The sequence below is a fragment of the Nannobrachium achirus genome, assembly GCF_963921795.1.
Source record: "Nannobrachium achirus genome assembly, chromosome: 17".
Taxonomy (NCBI): domain Eukaryota; kingdom Metazoa; phylum Chordata; class Actinopteri; order Myctophiformes; family Myctophidae; genus Nannobrachium; species Nannobrachium achirus.
Genome location: NC_137824.1, coordinates 62,626,746 through 62,649,412, shown reverse-complemented (window position 1 = coordinate 62,649,412; position 22,667 = coordinate 62,626,746). Strand labels below are relative to the sequence as shown.

Sequence of the window (22,667 nt, the reverse complement as noted above, 5' to 3'; positions counted from 1 at the left end):
CACTTCGTTAATGTTAAGCTCAGTGTCAGGGAAGCCCAAAACGAGAGTAAATGCCAGCAGAACAGTATTACAGGCCATTTTGGCTACCCACACGTTTGGCTGTGTAGCTCATGCCTCCAATGCCTGATGCTTACAAGCTGTACCCCGTAGTAAAGGTGACGATAAAAATGGTATAAAACACAATACAATTTGGTATTATTAAAGGGGAGATATAATGGACCAAAGTCAAGTTTCCTTTCTTTTTGTGCCGAGTTTATATGGTAGATATATATGTATATGGTATTATATATAATCTTATTATACAGTAGATAAAGATATGTATATGTATTATATATAATCTTAGTCTCACCTTGCAACAACAGTTTATTATATACAGTATAGATAGGCCTATTTATGTATAGAGTATTGTTGTATATAATCTTATAATAGTAATAATAATACATGTATATTGTATAGCCTATACTTACTGTTTGTATTGACTTACTGTATTTTGTTCTTTCATTTAATTTTTTACTGACTATATCTACTGCAATGGTTCTATTTGTCTGTCATTCAATGTTATATGAGATACTTCAATGGTTTCCTGTGGAAATAAGCTTAGTCTTTTCTAGGATCTCCTTTTAGTAAGTTGACCTTGTACCAGTGAACTGTACCGTCATGAAACTGTACCTTTTCCTATGCAAACTTCTAATAAAGTCTTCAATCAATCAATCAATCAATCAATCAATCAATCAAACAAACAAACAAACAGTATATATATATTTAACAACAACAGGTTAAACAATATTCCTGGTCAAATATTACTCAAATGCAAGTGAATTCTACTCTTTTCATATCATATTTATACTTACTTATACACTTATATTAATACTTGAGTTAAAACTGACAATAAAGTCTACAATCAATCAAACAATTAACTTATATAGCGCTTTTCATGGCACTCAAAGTTGTTTAACAAAAAAAAAAAAAAAACACAACTTTAATCTTAATCTCACCTTGCAACAGCAGCGTATTATACAGTATAGACATACAGTATACAGTATATACATACAGTATATATATATACACAGTATATACATACAGTAGATAGATATGTATGTATAAAGTATTGTTGTATAATCTTAATCTCACCTTGCAACAGCAGCGTATTATACAGTATAGACATACAGTATACAGTATATACATACAGTATATATATATACACAGTATATACATACAGTAGATAGATATGTATGTATAAAGTATTGTTGTATAATCTTAATCTCACCTTGCAACAGCAGCGTTGCCATCATGCAGACGGCAGCCAGCATCCTGATCATTTTAACACTGAACAGAAACAAATGTTCAGAGGAAGATGAACGGTCCTGAACTGATCTACAAGTCTCTGAATGGTCCTGGACTGATCTACAAGTCTCTGAATGGTCCTGGACTCAACCTCCATGGATCTACAAGTCTCTGAATGGTCCTGGACTCAACCTCCATGGATCTACAAGTCTCTGAATGGTCCTGGACTCAACCTCCATGGATCTACAAGTCTCTGAATGGTCCGGGACTCAACCTCCATGGATCTACAAGTCTCTGAATGATCCTGAAGTGAATCCCCGTGGGTCTAGAGCTCCGTTCAACCCCAGTTGAACCCAGTCAGCCCAGCAGGCTGAGGATATTAACCCTGTTGTCCTCAGGATATCAGCCAAACAGAAGCCATGTTTCCCTCTGGCCAGCCTGTCTGTTAGTGATGTGTTAGTGTCTGTTAGTGTCTGTTAGTGTTAGTTACACTACCCTAGTCTAACCCCAACCCTCTGCTGGATCACATTACAGCGTCGGCACCGCAGAGCTGTCTGTCTGTCTGTCTGTCTGTCTGTCTGTCTGTCTATCGTTTCCATGTTGAGCAATGTTAATATACTGTAGTTTCAAACACTTTCAAAAAGTAGTGGAAATAGCAGATCTACAAGCTGGTAGATTGGCTGTTTCCACTATCAATGTTCTTTTTAAATTGTCAAATGTCAGTCATTTCTTTGTATATTTAAGTTATTTGTCATAATTGCCCGTGCAACTTTAAAGCCTAAACAGAAATGTGATTGGCAACGACAAATACACAATTAAATCATTAATCACAATTATTTGAGTGACAATTAATCGTCATGTAAAATGTCATAATGGTGACAGCCCTAAACGTACAGATCTATAATATATATATATATATATATATATACAGATACAGATACAGATACATATATGTACAGATCTATCAAACATGGTAACAAAGTATCTGCTGAATTACTTTAACCCTCTCTTCTCCACCTGAGGCTTCAACACAGCTTGTTCCTGTAGAGCATTGGCTCTCAGACGTTTTAAAGGGATATTCCACTTGAAAAAAATAAAAAATAAAAAAACCTTTGGTCATTTTATCATCTAATCAGGCTTTTATGAACACCCTGAACAGTTTTCAATTTGCTTCATTCAATATTTAGATATTGGATCTAAATGTTACTAGGCCCTCCAGGCCCGGTTCCTCTCCACATACACACCCATTGTAACTTCAAACTCCATTTTAACCATGATAGATTCATTAAATACAACCATTATTTTTTCTGGTGAGTCATACTACCCTCCTAATACTTGAGCAGGCCGTGTTCTTTCAATAACTTTTTTCATTTATTTTTAATAATTATTTTTTGTGTTAAATATTTTTCATTTTCCCAAAGAATTATTAAAAACTAGAAGAAGTGCTCTTCCGAGCACAGGTCTCCACCAGCCACGTGTCCTGGTGGTGGTATAATAGGCCAATGTGAAAAGGGTGGCATGTGTTCTTCACCAATCTTAGGCCTTTCATGGCGCTACCATGAGGCTGATTTGAACATGTTGTAGTGTAATTTCTTCCTTGGCCTTTTGCGAATGTGCGTGCACAATTTCATTACAATTGCACGCTGTGTTTGATTTGAGGCATTTATTTTTTGATTTATACGTCGTGATCTGACTCTCCGAGTTGCTCTCGGGCACACAGAAAGACGTGGCGATGGCTTCTCGTAATGGACATCGTATCTCACATCTCAGCCTCTCGTCTGTGGTAAAAAATAAAGCCCCGCCGCTCACGAACGCTTCTTACCTTTTGGGAACATTCTGTCCAAAAAGTAAAGGTCCTATACCCTTCTCTCAACTGTTTACTTTTCAAGCGTGGAAGAAAATCCAATCAGCGTGTTGAAATTATATTGAGTTTATATCGCTCATTTTGTCAGCCGGTGCATTATTTTCCCCACTATTATTCGTTGTGTGTACACCACGTGACCAGGGGAGGTAGCGTGTCTAAAAACATGGGACCGGCTGACAAAATGAGCGATATAAACTTTATTTCAACAAGCTGCTTCGATTTTCTTCCACGCTTATGAAGTAAACAGATGAGAGACTGGCATAGGACCTTTACTTTTTGGATATAATGTTCACAAAAGGTAAGAAGCGTTCGAGAACGGCGGGGCTTCATGTTTTACTACAGACGAGTGGCCGAGTATATATATATATATATATATATATATATATATGGTCTCAGAGGCACTTGTCCGTCTGGAAAGTACAGGTCATGTTCTACTTGCCCTCAGGTCATGGCCACTTGCCCTCATTATTGTTCATCTTACATAATTAGGGATCCCTTTCTTAATTTTTTTTACAATGAGTATTGTTTTTTTTTTAGTAGTTTGTTGATGCAGTAACGGTCTTTTTCCGTTTCTTTCTTTATTAAAAGGGTCCTTAAATTATGACTTCACTGTCATCTGGGCTGGGGACTCCTCCAAATCATTTGGGGGCCTTACTTGATTGAAGAGAAACAACCCATTAAGGGAGAACAGAATGTTCAACGTGGAGCAGAGATATTTTGCGCTGGTGCTCTGGTTTCTTTTAACAAACTGGGATAATCTTCGAATAATGTATGCTTGTGTCGCAACGTGAATATCGATATGAAAACAAGGTGTCGCGCGTCAGACTCTGTCAGAGACGAAGCGTGCGGATCGCTGCATATCCATGCAGAAAGAGAGGCAGCCGTCACGGGCCGTCGAGTCGTGGCACGTCGCGACAAACTCTGGAGATAAGATTACAATCCTGCAAACGTATTCACGTTGATGATGTTTTGCGTGAATGAAACCCCACTGATTTATTACTAGTTGCATTGTTGGTGACTGAAGCTACTGCTGCTGCTGCTGCTGCTGCTGCTGCTGTGTATTGTGCGTAAACTTCCGCGGAACACAGACCAGCGCATCGTTGTCATAGAGATGACAGCCCATAATAGTCTGTTGCCCGGCATCAGCCAATCAGCGCGTCGTTGTCTCTCTCTCTCTCTCTCTCACACACACTCTCAGCGCATGCAATGAAAGTGAATGAATACAACGAGAAGTGGAAACAAAAACGTGGAGAGATTTTTTTTTTTTTTTTTACTATAATTCGTCCTGGGTCCGGACGGCGGTGCCTCGCGGTCCGGACCTGGACCGCGGTCCGCCTATTGAGGACCCCTGCTGTACATTAAAGGTGATCCACCATGAAATTTAACTTTTTCTATTTTAAAACCTTTTTTTGGGGTCCCACTTCTATCCTCCCATGTCTGACCGTTGTGTCTTTCTCTGGTTTTGAGAAGGTGAAGGTTAAAAGTATCCCACGGGTTCTCAAAACAGGCTGTCCAGATTTGCTGCCGATTGTGACTTCATCTGCCGATTGTGACGTCATCACAAAAAAAAATCTTTTTTCAAAAAAAAATTTTTTTTCAAAAAGATTTGGGGGGGGGGGGGGGGGGGTGGCGCAGTTCAGGCCAAAGGTGGTACTGCAGCTGAAATGCTCTGAGAGCCATTCAAAAATGAGAGAGGCTCTCTATTCAGGAGTGGTAATTTAGCCTCAAACCTTTTGAAAAACGTTTTTGGGACATAAACAATATGATATAAATACTTTTTAAATGCATGGTGTATCACCTTTAAATAAAGAGCAGTGCAGGAACCAAGCTCTTAAAAAGAGTCTACAAAATGTCTCAATCCCAGCATTTTCTGAAGGAAGGTTTTCTGGTTTGTTTTTGTTCCCTGTTGCCACTGCTATTTATTTACCCCAAAATATGCACTTTAATAACAATAGAACAATGGATCGAGCAGGCACTGTAATATGATAAACTGTTAACTTTAATTATTACCCAAACTAAATGATTTTGTTTAGGTTTATAGAACTTCATTTAATAAAGATAAATAATGCCTAATAATAAAGTCTTCTTGATGACACAAATCTTAGATTCCATCTTTGATGCATGTCTTCGCGCAGTAATGTTGTCTTATCTGTTGTGTAGTGTTTCTATGTTCAGAGAGACAGACAGACAGACAGACAGACAGACAGACAGACAGACAGACAGACAGGCAGGCAGGCAGGCAGACAGACAGACAGACAGACAGACAGACAGACAGGCAGGCAGGCAGGCAGGCAGGCAGGCAGGCAGGCAGGCAGGCAGGCAGGCAGGCAGGCAGGCAGGCAGGCAGGCAGGCAGACAGACAGACAGACAGACAGACAGACAGAACAGAAACCAGAGCCCTCCCCCCTTCATGCTTGAGCGCACACAGCTATTGAGCTGTCGATCACACAGAGGCCAGGCGAGTCTGAACACAGGATGTAATTTAGATCTTTCCATAAGATTTGAATTTATACTGCAGTCCAAGTAGGGAATGAGGCTTTACTCCAGGTGAAGGAGTTTAAGTACCTCGGGGTCTTGTTCACGAATGAGAGAAAGGGGAAGACGGAGAAGGAGATCAGCCGGAGAATCGGAGCAGCAGGAGCGGTTTTGCAGTCGCTAAATCGCACTGTTGTGAAGAAAAAAAGAGTTGAGCCGGAAGGCAAAGCTCTCTGTCTACCTTCGTTCCTACTCTCACCTATGGTCATGAAGTGTGGGTCATATGTATAACAATACTCTACTGTATAAATAAACATAACATTACTGGAGCTGCAGGCTCACCTAGTCCTCAGTTACTCTGAATAAATAAAACATAACAATACTCACCTATGTCCTCAGTTAAGCCCTTTGCACACAGGACAGTTGTGTTTTTTTTCGTTTGCTGCATGAATAAAACACATTGGATTTGGTGTGCAAGGCTGTGCGGAATCGGCGCTGCGGATCCCAAAAGGAGTCATAAAAGGATTGATGAGTTTCTTACCGCATGCGACAAGACGCACAAATCGAACTGGGTTCGATCGAGAAAAGAAACGCAAGGCTGCAGCCACTCGTCGCACGGCTAATTCGGATCCGATGTGTATGAGGTCGTAGAGAATCATTGTTTTCTTTTAAGAAATTGAAATTGTCCGTTTTATCCGTGCGGATAAACGCGCCTGTGTGCAAAGGCCTTTACTCTTGTATAAACGTCCAGCAGGATGCTGGCCTAGCGTTCTCTCTGCAGTCTTTACTGCAGGGTTAGGTTTCTACAAAGCCGACCACCGTTGCCACATCCACCCAAGAAGACAAAGCAAAATAAAGCACTAAACTGAACTTGTTGAATCCAGTCATTTACATTTAATAGAAATGCTTCATATCAACTTTAAACCAGCAGTTAGTTTAGTAATAATAGTTATAAACCAGCAGTTAGTTTAGTAATAATAGTTATAAACCAAAGACTTTCATCCAATTCTGCAGCAAAACAAAGCATTTCCTCCTGCAAAACTGACAATTAATTCATGTTTCTTATCTTTCAATATTCAACAAAATATGATCTCAAATGTTGTGAAACCTTGCAATGTTGTTGGTCAAAAATCATTCAACAAATCACAGTTAATCCTTCTAGATTCAAGGACCCCCTCTAGTCTAACCCTTTTAGATTCAAGGACCCCCGTAACTGTGTGTGCAAATCTATAGAATTATTAGGATCAAAATGTAAGGCTTTAAGTTTAACCTTTTGACAAAAACAATGACTTAACATTATTGTTAACATAAAGTATATGACTTACATAATGTAATACTGTAAGTAGGCCCTATTAATGACTTACTGTATGTCCTTAGTATTAATTAGTATTGTATGTAATATGACTTACAGCTCCATTGAGGTCATAACGGGTTGTCAGGATAAACATTATTAAGGTCATAACGGGTTGTCAGGATAAACATTATTAAGGTCATAACGGGTTGTCAGGATAAACATTATTCACTGATCTGTCAAATGATTTTATTTTTTAAAGTTCAGTGGGTCAGGAGTCAGGGCAGGGATTGGAGGGTGGTAATGATGTCATCAGGGCCCAGGGTGATGATCGCGTGGTCAGTATTCAGGGCAGGGATTGGACGATGATGATCATGTGGTCAGTATTCAGGGCAGTGATTGGATGACGATGATCTTCTCGTTGAGACAGAAGCGGTGCAGGACGGAGTAGAGGTTCTCGGCGCAGCGAGACACCTGACGCTCCATGGCCAATCGGAAGTCTTCCTTCACTCCCTTCGTGATGCCGCGCGTCACCGTGTGATGTCTGAAATATAAACCCACCGTCAGTAAACTGAAAACACAACCTTCACATAAATATAAGCCCACCCGTCAGTAAACTGAAAACACAACCTTCACATAAATATAAACCCACCTGTCAGTAAATATAAACCCACCCGTCAGTAAACTGAAATATAAACCCACCTGTCAGTAAATATAAACCCACCTGTCAGTAAATATAAACCCACCCGTCAGTAAACTGAAATATAAACCCACCTGTCAGTAAATATAAACCCACCTGTCAGTAAATATAAACCCACCCGTCAGTAAACTGAAATATAAACCCACCTGTCAGTAAATATAAACCCACCTGTCAGTAAATATAAACCCACCCGTCAGTAAACTGAAATATAAACCCACCTGTCAGTAAATATAAACCCACCTGTCAGTAAATATAAACCCACCTGTCAGTAAATATAAACCCACCCGTCAGTAAACTGAAATATAAACCCACCTGTCAGTAAATATAAACCCACCCGTCAGTAAACTGAAATATAAACCCACCGTCAGTAAACTGAAAACACAACCTTCACATAAATATAAACCCACCCGTCAGTAAACTGAAATATAAACCCACCTGTCAGTAAATATAAACCCACCTGTCAGTAAATATAAACCCACCCGTCAGTAAACTGAAATATAAACCCACCGTCAGTAAACTGAAAACACAACCTTCACATAAATATAAACCCACCCGTCAGGAAACTGAAAACACAACCTTCACAAACTGAGTTTGCTTACTTTAATTCACTGGATTAATTCTCCTCTTCAATGATACCAGTTGGTATTGTATTTTATATTACTGTAAAGCCTGGTTGCCGTGACAACACGGTAAGGATAGTGTATTTATTCATGGAAGGAACAACACACATGAATACATGTTCTGGTGGCGTCTCCAAACAAACAGCCCAAATACCCCAGTTGCACCATGGGAAATATCCATCAGCTATATACCTCTAATGAAAGGATTAGACCTTATCCTGAAGTTTAACATAATCCATCAGTTACATAGCTTTACTGAAAGGATTAGACCTTATCCTGAAGCTTAACATAATCCATCAGTTATATACCTCTAATGAAAGGATTAGACCTTATCCTGAAGCTTAACATAATCCATCAGTTATATAGCTTTACTGAAAGGATTAGACCTTATGCTGAAGCTTAACATAATCCATCAGTTATATACCTCTAATGAAAGGATTAGACCTTATCCTGAAGCTTAACATAATCCATCAGTTATATACCTCTAATGAAAGGATTAGACCTTATCCTGAAGCTTAACATAATCCATCAGTTATATAGCTTTACTGAAAGGATTAGACCTTATCCTGAAGCTTAACATAATCCATCAGTTATATACCTCTAATGAAAGGATTAGACCTTATCCTGAAGCTTAACATAATCCATCAGTTATATACCTCTAATGAAAGGATTAGACCTTATCCTGAAGCTTAACATAATCCATCAGTTATATAGCTTTACTGAAAGGATTAGACCTTATCCTGAAGCTTAACATAATCCATCAGTTATATACCTCTAATGAAAGGATTAGACCTTATCCTGAAGCTTAACATAATCCATCAGTTATATAGCTCTAATGAAAGGATTAGACCTTATCCTGAAGCTTAACATAATCCATCAGTTATATAGCTCTAATGAAAGGATTAGACCTTATCCTGAAGCTTAACATAATCCATCAGTTATATAGCTCTAATGAAAGGATTAGACCTTATCCTGAAGCTTAACATAATCCATCAGTTATATAGCTCTAATGAAAGGATTAGACCTTATCCTGAAGCTTAACATAATCCATCAGTTATATAGCTCTAATGAAAGGATTAGACCTTATCCTGAAGCTTAACATAATCCATCAGTTATATAGCTCTAATGAAAGGATTAGACCTTATCCTGAAGCTTAACATAATCCATCAGTTATATAGCTTTACTGAAAGGATTAGACCTTATCCTGAAGCTTAGAATAATCCCTTTATTGAAAGGATTACCCTTTGAGATGCATCATCTCCTTTTCCAGAGGGTCCTTATCTTATCTTAGCGTCACACATGTGACGGACTGACACACACCTACAGGGGATGTGTGCCACATGGTGGAGCTGCTCACACGGTGGAGCTGCTCACACGGTGGAGCTGCTCACATGGTTAGCTGTGATGCTCATTCCATGAAAGCACAATCTTTACTGGTTGTACCTGGTTGTAAAGGCTTTAGTTTACAGCAACACATCGATACCTACTGGTATGAATGAGGTGGAGAAATAATGAAAGTTTCAGAAGTTGTTTTTAGGAGTTTATCTCCTGATAGAAGACAAACTGTTCATATCTGCTGATGAAAAAAAAAACACATAAATAACATGAAATAATAAAATGAATAAAAACTGCTGCTTTAGGGGGCGTGTCTTCAGAAACTACTCAGGGGGGGGGGGGGGGGGGTTGTGTCACTAACTTCATATTAAGGCTGTAGTCTGTCCTCACCAAGAGGGCAGAGGGTTGTCATGACAACCATAGACATAGAAAGGTGCTCTGGTGCATCGAGGGAACAAAGGAATTTGTGTGAACGTCCACGTGCGTCACACATACAGAAGTTGCCTGGCCAATCAGAGGCAGGTGGGGCGGGTCTCTACGTACGCAGCCTGTAAGAACAGCTGAGCCGCGCAACATCAGAACTGGCTCTGTTGAATTGAATTGTAGTCCTTGGATAAGTCCCGGAAAAGACGCGCTGTGATTGGCCAGTAGTCACTTGACTGACAGCAGACCCTTGGTTTTTCCAGGAAGTCCGGACAACAACTGTTTGCCCGTCGCTCCAATGAACTTCAGAGGAGAACGAGGCGTCTAGCTCTTTATATCTGTGTTAACCTTACTGTACTGTACCTTACTGTACTCTAGTGTACCTTACTGTACTCTAGTGTACTGTACTGTACTGTACTGTACCTTACTGTAGCTCTGTTTATCTGTGTTAGCGCTTCAGCTAAGCTAGTTGTGCTAATAAACACGGATGACAGGTTCCCACATTGTGGGTGTGGTTAAAGCGATCAGGACATCCAATCCAGAGGCTTGCTTTCTGTGGACACACCCCTTGATCGTTCCGAGTCAAAACAACACAAAACTTTTCCACAAATGAAATGAAGACACGTGAAATGAAAAAAAGGCAATAAAAAAATCAATCAATAAATAAACATAACAATAAACATAAGAACAATAAAAACATCAAAAGGCTCAAACGTCCCGACAGGAAATCAAAGGACAGCGAAACGGAACGTCTGTGGGTGTGAACATGACATGGGGGGGGAGGGGCCTGAGTGGGCGGGGTACCTGTCCATCATCTGCAGGGTGATTAACTCCGCCCCCAGGGTGGGGCTAGGGCTCCTATAGGACACGACAGTCAGACAGTGGTGATGCAATCAAGCGTCTTAAAGGTGCAGTGCATGTTTAACCTACTCTCTGCTACACCAGTGGGTCTCAACGTGTGGTCCAGGGACCCTTATGGGTCAGGAACTCTGACAGTGTACAATTGGAACCAAATGGACCCCAGGTGTACACTCAGAGTTATGGGTGTTTGAGAAGCACTGTAGGCTAAATGGAACGGAGCCTTCAATAATAGTATCATTGGTAATAGGAAGTTAGGAAGAGGACCACTTTCTTTACAATATGGCCGCAGTGCATAGAGGAGGGACTGTACTGTACTGTACCTTACTGTACTGTACTGTACCTTACTGTACTGTACCTTACTGTACTGTACCTTACTGTACTGTACTGTACTGTACTGTACTGTACTGCACTGTACCTTACTGTACTGTACCTTACTGTACTGTACTGTACTGCACTGCACTGCACTGCACTGTACCTTACTGTACTGTACTGTACTGTACTGTACTGTACTGCACTGCACTGCACTGCAATGTACTGTACTGTACTGTACCTTACTGTACTGTACTGCACTGTACCTTACTGTACTGTACTGTACTGTACTGTACCTTACTGAACTGTACTGTACTGTACCTTACTGTACTGTACTGTACTGTACCTTACTGCACTGCACTGTACTGTACCTTACTGTACTGTACTGTATTGTACTGTACCTTACTGTACTGCACTGCACTGTACTGTACCTTACTGTACTGTACTGTACCTTACTGTACTGTACCTTACTGTACTGTACTGTATTGTACTGTACCTTACTGTACTGTACTGTATTGTACTGTACCTTACTGTACTGTACCTTACTGTACTGTACTGTATTGTACTGTACCTTACTGTACTGTACCTTACTGTACTGTACTGTACCTTACTGTACTGTACTGTACTGTACTGTAATGTCCTGTACTGTACCTTACTGTACTGTACTGTACCTTACTGTACTGTACTTTACTGTACTGTCCTGTACTGTACCTTACTGTACTGTACTGTACTGTACCTTACTGTACTTTTACTGTACTGTACTGTACTGTACTGTAATGTCCTGTACTGTACTGTACTGTACCTTTCTGTACTGTACTGTACTGTACCTTACTGTACTGTACCTTACTGTACTGTACTGTACTGTACTGTACCTTACTGTACTGTACTGTACTGTATGGTACTGTACTGTACTGTACTGTAATGTCCTGTACTGTACTGTACTGTACTGTAATGTCCTGCACTGTACTGTACCTTTCTGTACTGTACTGTACTGTACTGTACTGTACTGTACTGTACCTTACTGTACTGTACCTTACTGTACTGTACTGTACCTTACTGTACTGTACTGTAGAATGAAGCACAGCTGCTTCTTCAAACGTCTCCACCTGCGTCACCATGGAGGTGACGAAGGTGGAATGTTAACCTGTCGACGATACGTAGCAACTAAACCAAACCCTAACATCAGTAAAAATAACGCTGGTGAATATCTAACCTGACGCGATGCGCCGGTCCTTAACACAACTCTAGAACTACAAAGTCTAAAACTACATTCTGCACATTAACACAAGGACAGCCCAAAGTCACCATGCTAACTGAGCAGGCTGAAAAGGTCCAATCAGAAAAGGGAGGAGCTTACTTGATCAGCATTCCTTGATTGGGTAAGAGCTCTAGTTGGATCCGCCCCCCTTCTGGAGTGCGCAGGTAGGCGAACTCTTCCAGCATGTCGATGTCTGAAGATGTTTGTTAACGTCATAATGTGGAACCTCCATTTTTGTAGTCCTTTATCAAAGTCATAATGTGGAACCTCCATCTTTGTAGTCCTTTATCAAAGTCATTAGCTGAATTCCAATCCGAAGGGTTTGCACTTTGAAGTGCGCATTTGAAGGGCTATGACGTCACTGGTCACAGATCTACAAGCTCACAATGCGTCGCAACGCAACGCATTGTGAGCTTGTAGATTGCTATTTGGCGCGGCCCAGTGACGTCATAGCCCTTCAAATGCGCACTTCAAAGTGCGAACCCTTCGGATTGGAATTCAGCTATTGTATCATAGCCTTGTATGTGGTATGCGCCTTGACCACTAGGCCAGCGGGCGCCCCCTATGTTTGTAGTCTTAATTAAAGTCAGGTTGAAGTAAAAGGACACTGGTGACTCATAATAATAAAAGGTGAAAGGTTAAAGGTGAAAGGATACTGGTGACGTAGTTGAAGAAGTTCTCGTACTGAAACGCCCCCTGGTGGCAGATCTTCTCCACTGCCTTCAGGAACAGAGCCTCGCCCTGCGGCCAATCATGTTGCAGGAGCACGATCACATGACCTAGAGACAGGTCGTCACGGTTGTCCGTGAAGGCTCGCGGCTGATTGGACACAAACACAAGGGGGGCGGTGTCAAAGTAACATTTAAAATAATACTTTATTATCATTATCATTAAAGATGGGAACCTTTCTTCCTACAAAATGATCATCAGGTCTTATGATTACAAAACATATTATAACTATTATTAGAACCAGTAAGACTCCCTAATCGGGAGATAAGCGACCGTAGGGGGGCTCTAAACTTTTTTCTAAACCATCTTCAATGGAATAAATCATCGGGACAAGTAGAATGGCTCATTGGGAAGCGGTGGAGGAGCCAGGACCACCCACGTCGCTACTAGCAGCTCAGGGTAAGCGAAATAGATTAAAAAATTAGTATTGGAATGGAAAAAAGAACAGAGATTATTCGGTTTTCGCACAGAAAGTTAAAACAGGCCAACATCAGCTGCAGACAGTAGTATAGTAGTAGTAGTAGTACAGTAGACAGCAGTAGTATAGTAGTAGTAGTACAGTATTTAACCTACCTTAAAACAGGCCAACATCAGCTGCAGACAGTAGTATAGTAGTAGTAGTAGTACAGTAGACAGCAGTAGTAGTAGTAGTAGTAGTACTACAGTAGACAGTAGTAGTATCATTTAAAGGTACAGTACCTTAAAACAGGCCAACATCAGCTGCAGACAGTAGTATAGTAGTAGTAGTAGTACAATAGACAGTAGTAGTATAGTAGTAGTAGTACTACAGTAGACAGTAGTAGTATCATTTAAAGGTACAGTACCTTAAAACAGGCCAACATCAGCTGCAGACAGAAAGGCAGCACAGCTTTGCTGGTGCAGGGGAGCAGGCGAAGGTCATGACCTGGAAATGATTGATAAACATGTGTTTAAATGATTAATAAACATGTCTTTAAATGATTGATAAACATGTGTTTAAATGATTGATAAACATGTGTTTAAATGATTGATAAACATGTGTTTAAATGATTGATAAACATGTGTTTAAATGATTGATAAACATGTGTTTAAATGATTGATAAACATGTGTTTAAATGATTGATACACATGTGTTTAAATGATTGATGAACATGTGTTTAAATGATTGATAAACATGTGTTTAAATGATTGATAAACATGTGTTTAAATGATTGATAAACATGTGTTTAAATGATTGATAAACATGTGTTTAAATGATTGATAAACATGTGTTTAAATGATTGATAAACATGTGTTTAAATGATTTAACATACATAATGTTTAATGATGTAATGCATATTTCTCCAGCTCCAACAAGCCTTCCAAACCCACTGATGCACCTTGAAACTTAGGCTTAGGGTGTTAGGGTAGGGTTAGGGTGTTAGGGTAACATTTAGGGTAACATTAGGGTGTTAGGGTAACATTAGGGATTTAGGGTAACATTAGGGTGTTAGGGTAACATTTAGGGTAACATTAGGGTGTTAGGGTAACATTTAGGGTAACATTAGGGTGTTAGGGTAACATTTAGGGTAACATTAGGGTGTTAGGGTAAGGTACATAGGGTGTTCTAACCTTTTCGGGGTTTATGTTTAACCCTGCTGCCGCTGCTCTCCTCTGAGCTCTTCAGGATGTTCTCCTGGTTCTGATGAGGAGGAACCAAAGAACTGACCACGTCTAAGACCTTCTCACACGCCATCTATGAGACAATATAACACAATATAACACATTCATTACAATACATTACATTACAATACATTATACTATAGAGAACTGACCACGTCTAGAACCTTCTCACACGCCATCTATGAGACAATATAACATATATATTACAATACAATACGATACGATACGATACACTATAGAGAACTGACCACGTCTAAGACCTTCTCACATGCCATCTGTATGACAATATAATAATAACATATACATTACAATACAATACAATACAATACAATACAATACAATACACTATAGAGAACTGACCACGTCCAAGACCTTCTCACACGCCATCTGTATAACAATATAACATATATATTACAATACAATACGATACGATACGATACGATACGATACACTATAGAGAACTGACCACGTCTAAGACCTTCTCACACGCCATCTGTATGACAATATAATAATAACATATACATTACAATACAATACATTACAATACAATACACTATAGAGAACTGACCACGTCTAAGACCTTCTCACACGCCATCTGTATAACAATATAACACAATATAACATATATTACAATACAATACACTACACTACAATACACTACAGAGAACTGACCACGTCTAAGACCTTCTCACACGCCATCTATGAGACAATATAATAATAACATATACATTACAATACAATACATTACAATACAATACATCAAGCATCTATACTGGAGCAATTGGTGGCAAACCAGAATGTTTAGCTACATATTCTCACAAACACCTCTCACAAACATAGCCACCACGTCGAACAAACGTGAACATTTACAACTGTCCACATTTTAAACATTTCACTCTTTGAACTCTTTGAATTTATTTCAATTTAACAACATCTCGCCTCACGCAGAGCAGCCAGTCCTGACATAGTATTCTGAACATTCTGGCCAGTGCTGAAACGTCAAAATGTTTTTTTTCAACATTTTTTTTAAAACTTTTTTTTTCTCAAAAAACTTTTTTTTTTTCTCAAAAAACTTTTTTTTTTCCTCAAAAAACTTTTTTTTTTTCTCAAAAAAAGAATTACCCATATTTGGCCATTACACACACCACACTGCCGCAACATGGCGGTGAATACAATACAATACACTATAGAGAACTGACCACGTCCAAGACCTTCTCACACACCATCTATGAGACAATATAACACAATATAACACATACATTACAATACAATACACTACACTACACTACACTACACTACACTACACTACACTACAATACATTACAATACAATACGATACGATACACTATAGAGAACTGACCACGTCTAAGACCTTCTCACATGCCATCTGTATAACAATATAACACAATATAACACATACATTACAATACAATACAATACAATACAATACATTACAATACAATACAATACAATACACTACACTACACTACACTACACTACACTACAATACATTACAATACAATACAATACAATACAATACAATACAATACATTACAATACAATACAATACAATACACTACACTACACTACACTACACTACAATACATTACAATACAATACAATACAATACAATACAATACAATACATTACAATACAATACAATACAATACACTACACTACACTACACTACACTACACTACAATACAATACAATATAGAGCAGGGGTTCCTAAACTTTTTTATTATATATAAAAAAGGGCTGAGAGGCGCTGAGAGGCGTTGAGAAACACTCGGCTCTGCCTTGTGTTTCCGACCCTCTCAGCCAGCATATAATATAATAACTAGAAAAGAAAATTTCCAAGAAATTTTAAGTGTGCCTGCAGCTCGCTAAGTCTGTGCAACCTTGTGTAGCGGTTGGTGTTAGCATTAGCGTTACATTATTTAACATTAGCATTAGCATAGTGGCGTTTTGGCGCATTTTTGGCCGTTATCACGGGTCGCACTTTAACGACAGTTTTTTGAGAAAAAATTGTTTTGTGAGAAAAGAAAAAAAAATTGAGAAAAAAAGTGTTTTGAGAAAAAAGAATTTGAGAAAAAAAAATTGAGAAAAAAAAACTGTTTTGAGAAAAAAAAAATTGAGAAAAAAAAAAATTTGAGAAAAAAATTTTTTTGAGAAAAAAACATTTTGAGAAAAAAAATGCTTTGAGAAAAAAAAAATTGAGAAAAGAAAAATTTTGAGAAAAAAAATGTTTTGAGAAAAAAAAATTTGAGAAAAAAAAAAAATTGAGAAAAAAAAAATTATGACACCAGCCGCGAGTCTGTACGACAAACGGTTCATGAGTTATAGAGGCACTTCCTGTTTGGCGAAGGACACTTCCTGTTATAGAGGGGGTGGGGCTTAATCAATTACAGCTCATCCCTATTGGCCGGAAAAAGACCAAAGTTGTGTGTGCATTTTAAAGTTTAAATCACGTTGCTAGGCAAAAGTATGGCAGAGTTATGTGGCGCCAAAGTTTCTGGGTTTTTTTCGGAGTCCCCCATTCTAAGTCAATGGGGTTTTTGGGCGTAGTTTTTTTGCGAATTGCGCAATCGTATCGCGGATCGGAAAGAAAAGTAATAGCACACCATTCCCGGCCGAGCCGCACATTTTGATGTGTATATATATATACATATATATATATGCGGGGGTGGCGTAAATCGTGCGGCAGTTATTACGTGCCGAAATTTCCCCCATTCTAAGTGAATGGGGTTTTTTGGCGTCGTTTTTTGCGAATTACGTCGCAATGGTAACGCGGATCGGAAAGAAAAGTAATAGCACACCATTCCCGGCCGAGCCGCACGTTTTGATGTATATATTGCGGTGGTGGCGTAAATTGTGCGGCACTTATTACGTGCCGAAATTTGCAAGAACATTACCGACCGACCGACCGACCGACCGACTTAAGTATGGCGGATTACAATAAGTGTTCTGCTATTGCATAGCAGGCACACTTAATAATTATAATAATAATAATACCCCGGTAGCAACAAGCCTCTTTCTAAAACGGTCACAATATGGCAACATGAAAATCATAGAATTCCATTATTTAAAGAAAAAAGTACACTTCTCCGCCACCAGGAAGAGACTTTTCCTTGTTTACCAGCCACATCCAGGAACAGGACTTACAGAAGCCAGTGTGTTTATAAAGTCAAGTCATTCTTTTTGCCAAAATATAGGGAAACAACACTTATGTGTTAGACCAGTCTCATGTTAAGAACCATATTCGATCCATACACATGTTTATTTTCATCCAGATCTAGCTGCTATGTGGGTGAACATCACATCAAAAACGCTAGCATAGCAACCTAAACTAACAGCCGAGTATGTGCCTGGAGAATAGAGGCACTTTTCGCCTTTACAAGCCCCGCCCGGAGCCATTCAGTCACTATCCTGTGCATGCGGGCGGTGCTTAGAAACACCCTCACGGCAGGATTTAGGGTTCGGGGGCACGGTGGCGCAGTGGTTAGCGCTTCGCCTCACAGCTAGAAGGTCCTGGGTTCGATTCCCGCCGGGGGACGCTGTGGGCGCTGGCGGCGTGTTCCTCCTCCGCGTCATCAGCGCCCACACCCTAGGTGGGGTTGGCGATAGGGCCTTTCTGTGTGGAGTTTGCATGTTCTCCCCGTGTCTCCTAGGGTTGATACCCTCACAAAAACATGCACGTAATCCTGGTCTCAATAATGCCTCCCCCTGGCCAGCCGGGGCGCCTGATGGAGGGGAAAGGAACTGGTTGGAATAACGTGTTCCTTCCACGCGCTACGTCCAAACCAGGGAAATCTCAACTGTCAGGTGAAAAGAAGCAACTTGGACTCCTCATGCATAGAAGGAAGCATGAGGTCAGTCCGTTGTCTCCCCAGGCGCGGCAGAGGGAGAGCAGAGCCCAGGATTACATAGGCAATTAGCACTGGGTGAAAAAATGGGTTACAAAATTGTGGGATAAAAATTATAAAGAAAAAAAAAAAAAAAAGAAAAAAAAGAAACACCCTCACGGCAGGATTTGAGAGAAAATCAAACGCTCGCACCATGGTTAGGGTTAGGGTTACACCCACACACCATGTGTGTGTGTGTGTTCAGTTACTATATCATTACACCTATATGGAGTGTGATAATCACAGATCTCTACTTAGTCTACTTAGTGACATGAAGCCACAGATCTATAGACTATCATAGTGATGTTATAATGGGTGTGTATGTAGTGATATTCACAGATCTATATACATACACTATCATAGTGATGTTATAATGGGTGTGTATGTAGTGATATTCACAGTGTATTAGATCTATATACATACACTATCATAGTGATGTTATAATGGGTGTGTATGTAGTGCTAATCACAGATCTATATACATACACTATCATAGTGATGTTATAATGGGTGTGTATGTAGTAATAATCACAGATCTATATACATACACTATCATAGTGATGTTATAATGGGTGTGTATGTAGTAATAATCACAGATCTATATACATACACTATCATAGTGATGTTATAATGGGTGTGTATGTAGTAATAACTAGACCAGGTCAACCTGGTTGTGCCAGACCCCTTGTCTGTCATCATCATTTATGACATCATGCCTTTTGTAGGCATGTCATCATCATGTCATCATCATATATACCCTTTATATAGAAAACCCGGACAGACATTTGCTTATGTAGGCCTACCCATTTCATGGGTCTGGCAATCACAGATCTATATACATACACTATCATAGTGATGTTATAATGGGTGTGTATGTAGTGATAAACACAGATCTATATACATACACTATCATAGTGATGTTATAATGGGTGTGTATGTAGGGATATTCACAGATCTATATACATACACTATCATAGTGATGTTATAATGGGTGTGTATGTAGTGATATTCACAGATCTATATACATACACTATCATAGTGATGTTATAATGGGTGTGTATGTAGTGATATTCACAGATCTATATACATACACTATCATAGTGATGTTATAATGGGTGTGTATGTAGTGATATTCACAGATCTATACGTACTCTGTACTCTCCCAGAGCATAGTGACATGAAGCCACAGATCTATAGACTATCATAGTGATGTTATAATGGGTGTGTATGTAGTGATATTCACAGATCTATATACATACACTATCATAGTGCTGTTATAATGGGTGTGTATGTAGTGATATTCACAGTGTATTAGATCTATATACATACACTATCATAGTGATGTTATAATGGGTGTGTATGTAGTGATAATCACAGATCTATATACATACACTATCATAGTGATGTTATAATGGGTGTGTATGTAGTGATAAACACAGATCTATATACATACACTATCATAGTGATGTTATAATGGGTGTGTATGTAGTGATATTCACAGATCTATATACATACACTATCATAGTGATGTTATAATGGGTGTGTATGTAGTGATAATCACAGATCTATAATGGGTGTGTATGTAGTGATAATCACAGATCTATATACATACACTATCATAGTGATGTTATAATGGGTGTGTATGTAGTGATATTCACAGATCTATAGACTATCATAGTGATGTTATAATGGGTGTGTATGTAGTGATATTCACAGATCTATAGACTATCATAGTGATGTTATAATGGGTGTGTATGTAGTGATATTCACAGATCTATAGACTATCATAGTGATGTTATAATGGGTGTGTATGTAGTGATATTCACAGATCTATAGACTATCATAGTGATGTTATAATGGGTGTGTATGTAGTGATAAACACAGATCTATACGTACTCTGTACTCTCCCAGAGCATAGTGACATGAAGCCTGTTGAATCACAGATCTGTGCATCTCCACACTGCTTTGACCTCTGACCTCTGGGCTCTGAGGAGGCGGGACTCCCATGGTCATGTGATGTAGAGCCTTACGGTAATGACCCTGAAATATACACAAACACACACACACACACACACACACGCACACACACACACACACACACACACACACACACACACACACACACACACACACACACACACATCTATCTATAAATGCGACAAATCTCTGTCTGTTTGTTTGTTTGTTTGTTTGTTTGTAATCCGCGTATCTCGAGAACCGTTCGTCCCACCGGCTTCAGATTCGGCACGCGCGTTCCCCGCTGCGGCGCGGAGTGCAGTGCCGGGCCTCGGCCCGACTCGGCATGCGGTTTTCCCGAAGCGGCGCGAAACGTTCGGAATCTCCTTACGCGGAGCTGATTGTTAACATCAGGCTGTTCCTGAGGAAATCGGCACAATCGCTGACTCATTGTGACATCACTTCATAAAAGGCTCTGACATCACGTACGCCAGGAGTCAACAAAAAATCTCTGTGAATGTGTATGTATGTATGTGAATCTCGAGAACCGTTCTTCCCACCGGCACGCGCGTTCTCCAGATATGGGCATAAAATGAATCCCCGAATGCGGAGCTGATGTCTGACATCAGAGTTTTCCGCAACCGGTACTGTGTGTGCAGAGATCTCCATATATTGGGGTTTGCATTAAAGGGTGGGGACAAAGGCTAACAGAAGGCAAACAGATGGTCAAAACGGGTCCTATGACAACATGACAACAGGTATATTGGGGTTTGCATTAAAGGGTGGGGACAAAGGCTAACAGAAGGCAAACAGATGGTCAAAACGGGTCCTATGACAACAGGTATATTGGGGTTTGCATTAAAGGGTGGGGACAAAGGCTAACAGATGGTCAAAACGGGTCCTATGACAACAGGTATATTGGGGTTTGCATTAAAGGGTGGGGCAGGCATAAAATGGACGCAAATAGACAGATATCTCCATATATGGGCATATGGGCATAAAATGGACCCAGAACTATATCTGCAGTGATCTCCATATATGGACATAAAATGGACGCCGACAGACAGACAGATACAGATATCTCCATATATGGGCATAAATGGACACAGGCAAACAGATGGTCAAAACAGGTCCTATGACAACAGGTATAATGGGGTTTGCATTAAAGGGCGGGGCATTCATTCTCTATTTACATCGTTCCCGAGTTGGCCAGGTCGCCAACATGACAACAGGTATATTGGGGTTTGCATTAAAGGGTGGGGACAAAGGCTAACAGAAGGCAAACAGATGGTCAAAACGGGTCCTATGACAACAGGTATATTGGGGTTTGCATTAAAGGGTGGGGACAAAGGCTAACAGATGGTCAAAACGGGTCCTATGACAACAGGTATATTGGGGTTTGCATTAAAGGGTGGGGCAGGCATAAAATGGACGCAAATAGACAGATATCTCCATATATGGGCATATGGGCATAAAATGGACCCAGAACTATATCTGCAGTGATCTCCATATATGGACATAAAATGGACGCCGACAGACAGACAGATACAGATATCTCCATATATGGGCATAAATGGACACAGGCAAACAGATGGTCAAAACAGGTCCTATGACAACAGGTATAATGGGGTTTGCATTAAAGGGCGGGGCATTCATTCTCTATTTACATCGTTCCCGAGTTGGCCAGGTCGCCGACTAGACGCTGGGCCGCCCTTTTCTAGTATATATAATACCAGTAAGACTCCCTAATCGGGAGATAAGCGACCGTTGTTAGGCCAAAAGTTTGTTTTACCAATTATCAAGACATACGGGCAGTTGACAGTTTGCCATGGTTACTCATTGAAGTTGAATCTCCATATATGGAGATATCCTACGCATCACACTAAGTCTGACCTCACCAGCCCATATTTGGGCATGAGCAACTTATGTCTCCATATATGGAGATATGATGACATCACACAGTCCTCAGCCGATGATGTGGCGTGATGTCATACAATACATAAACGAGCCCTACAGT

The 22,667-nt window shown here is 39.9% G+C and overlaps 1 protein-coding gene across 3 annotated transcripts in view; it reads right to left on the bottom strand.

Annotated features, from left to right (window-relative positions):
• Positions 1–6,752: 6,752 nt before the first annotated feature.
• Positions 6,753–22,667, bottom strand: part of ints10 (integrator complex subunit 10) — a 43,040-nt gene continuing 27,125 nt past the window's right edge. For 2 of the 3 annotated variants that reach the window (XM_080745498.1, XM_080745500.1), the window contains 7 exons: positions 20,591–20,734; positions 14,740–14,863; positions 13,974–14,053; positions 13,849–13,869; positions 13,077–13,239; positions 12,520–12,613; positions 6,753–7,458 (listed from right to left, as the gene is read on the bottom strand). In XM_080745498.1, the coding sequence (XP_080601624.1) occupies positions 7,302–7,458; positions 12,520–12,613; positions 13,077–13,239; positions 13,849–13,869; positions 13,974–14,053; positions 14,740–14,863; positions 20,591–20,734 (783 nt within the window). In that variant the 3' untranslated portion in view covers positions 6,753–7,301. The remainder of the gene's footprint in view (positions 7,459–12,519; positions 12,614–13,076; positions 13,240–13,848; positions 13,870–13,973; positions 14,054–14,739; positions 14,864–20,590; positions 20,735–22,667) is intronic. The other variant, XM_080745499.1, reaches the window with a different exon arrangement.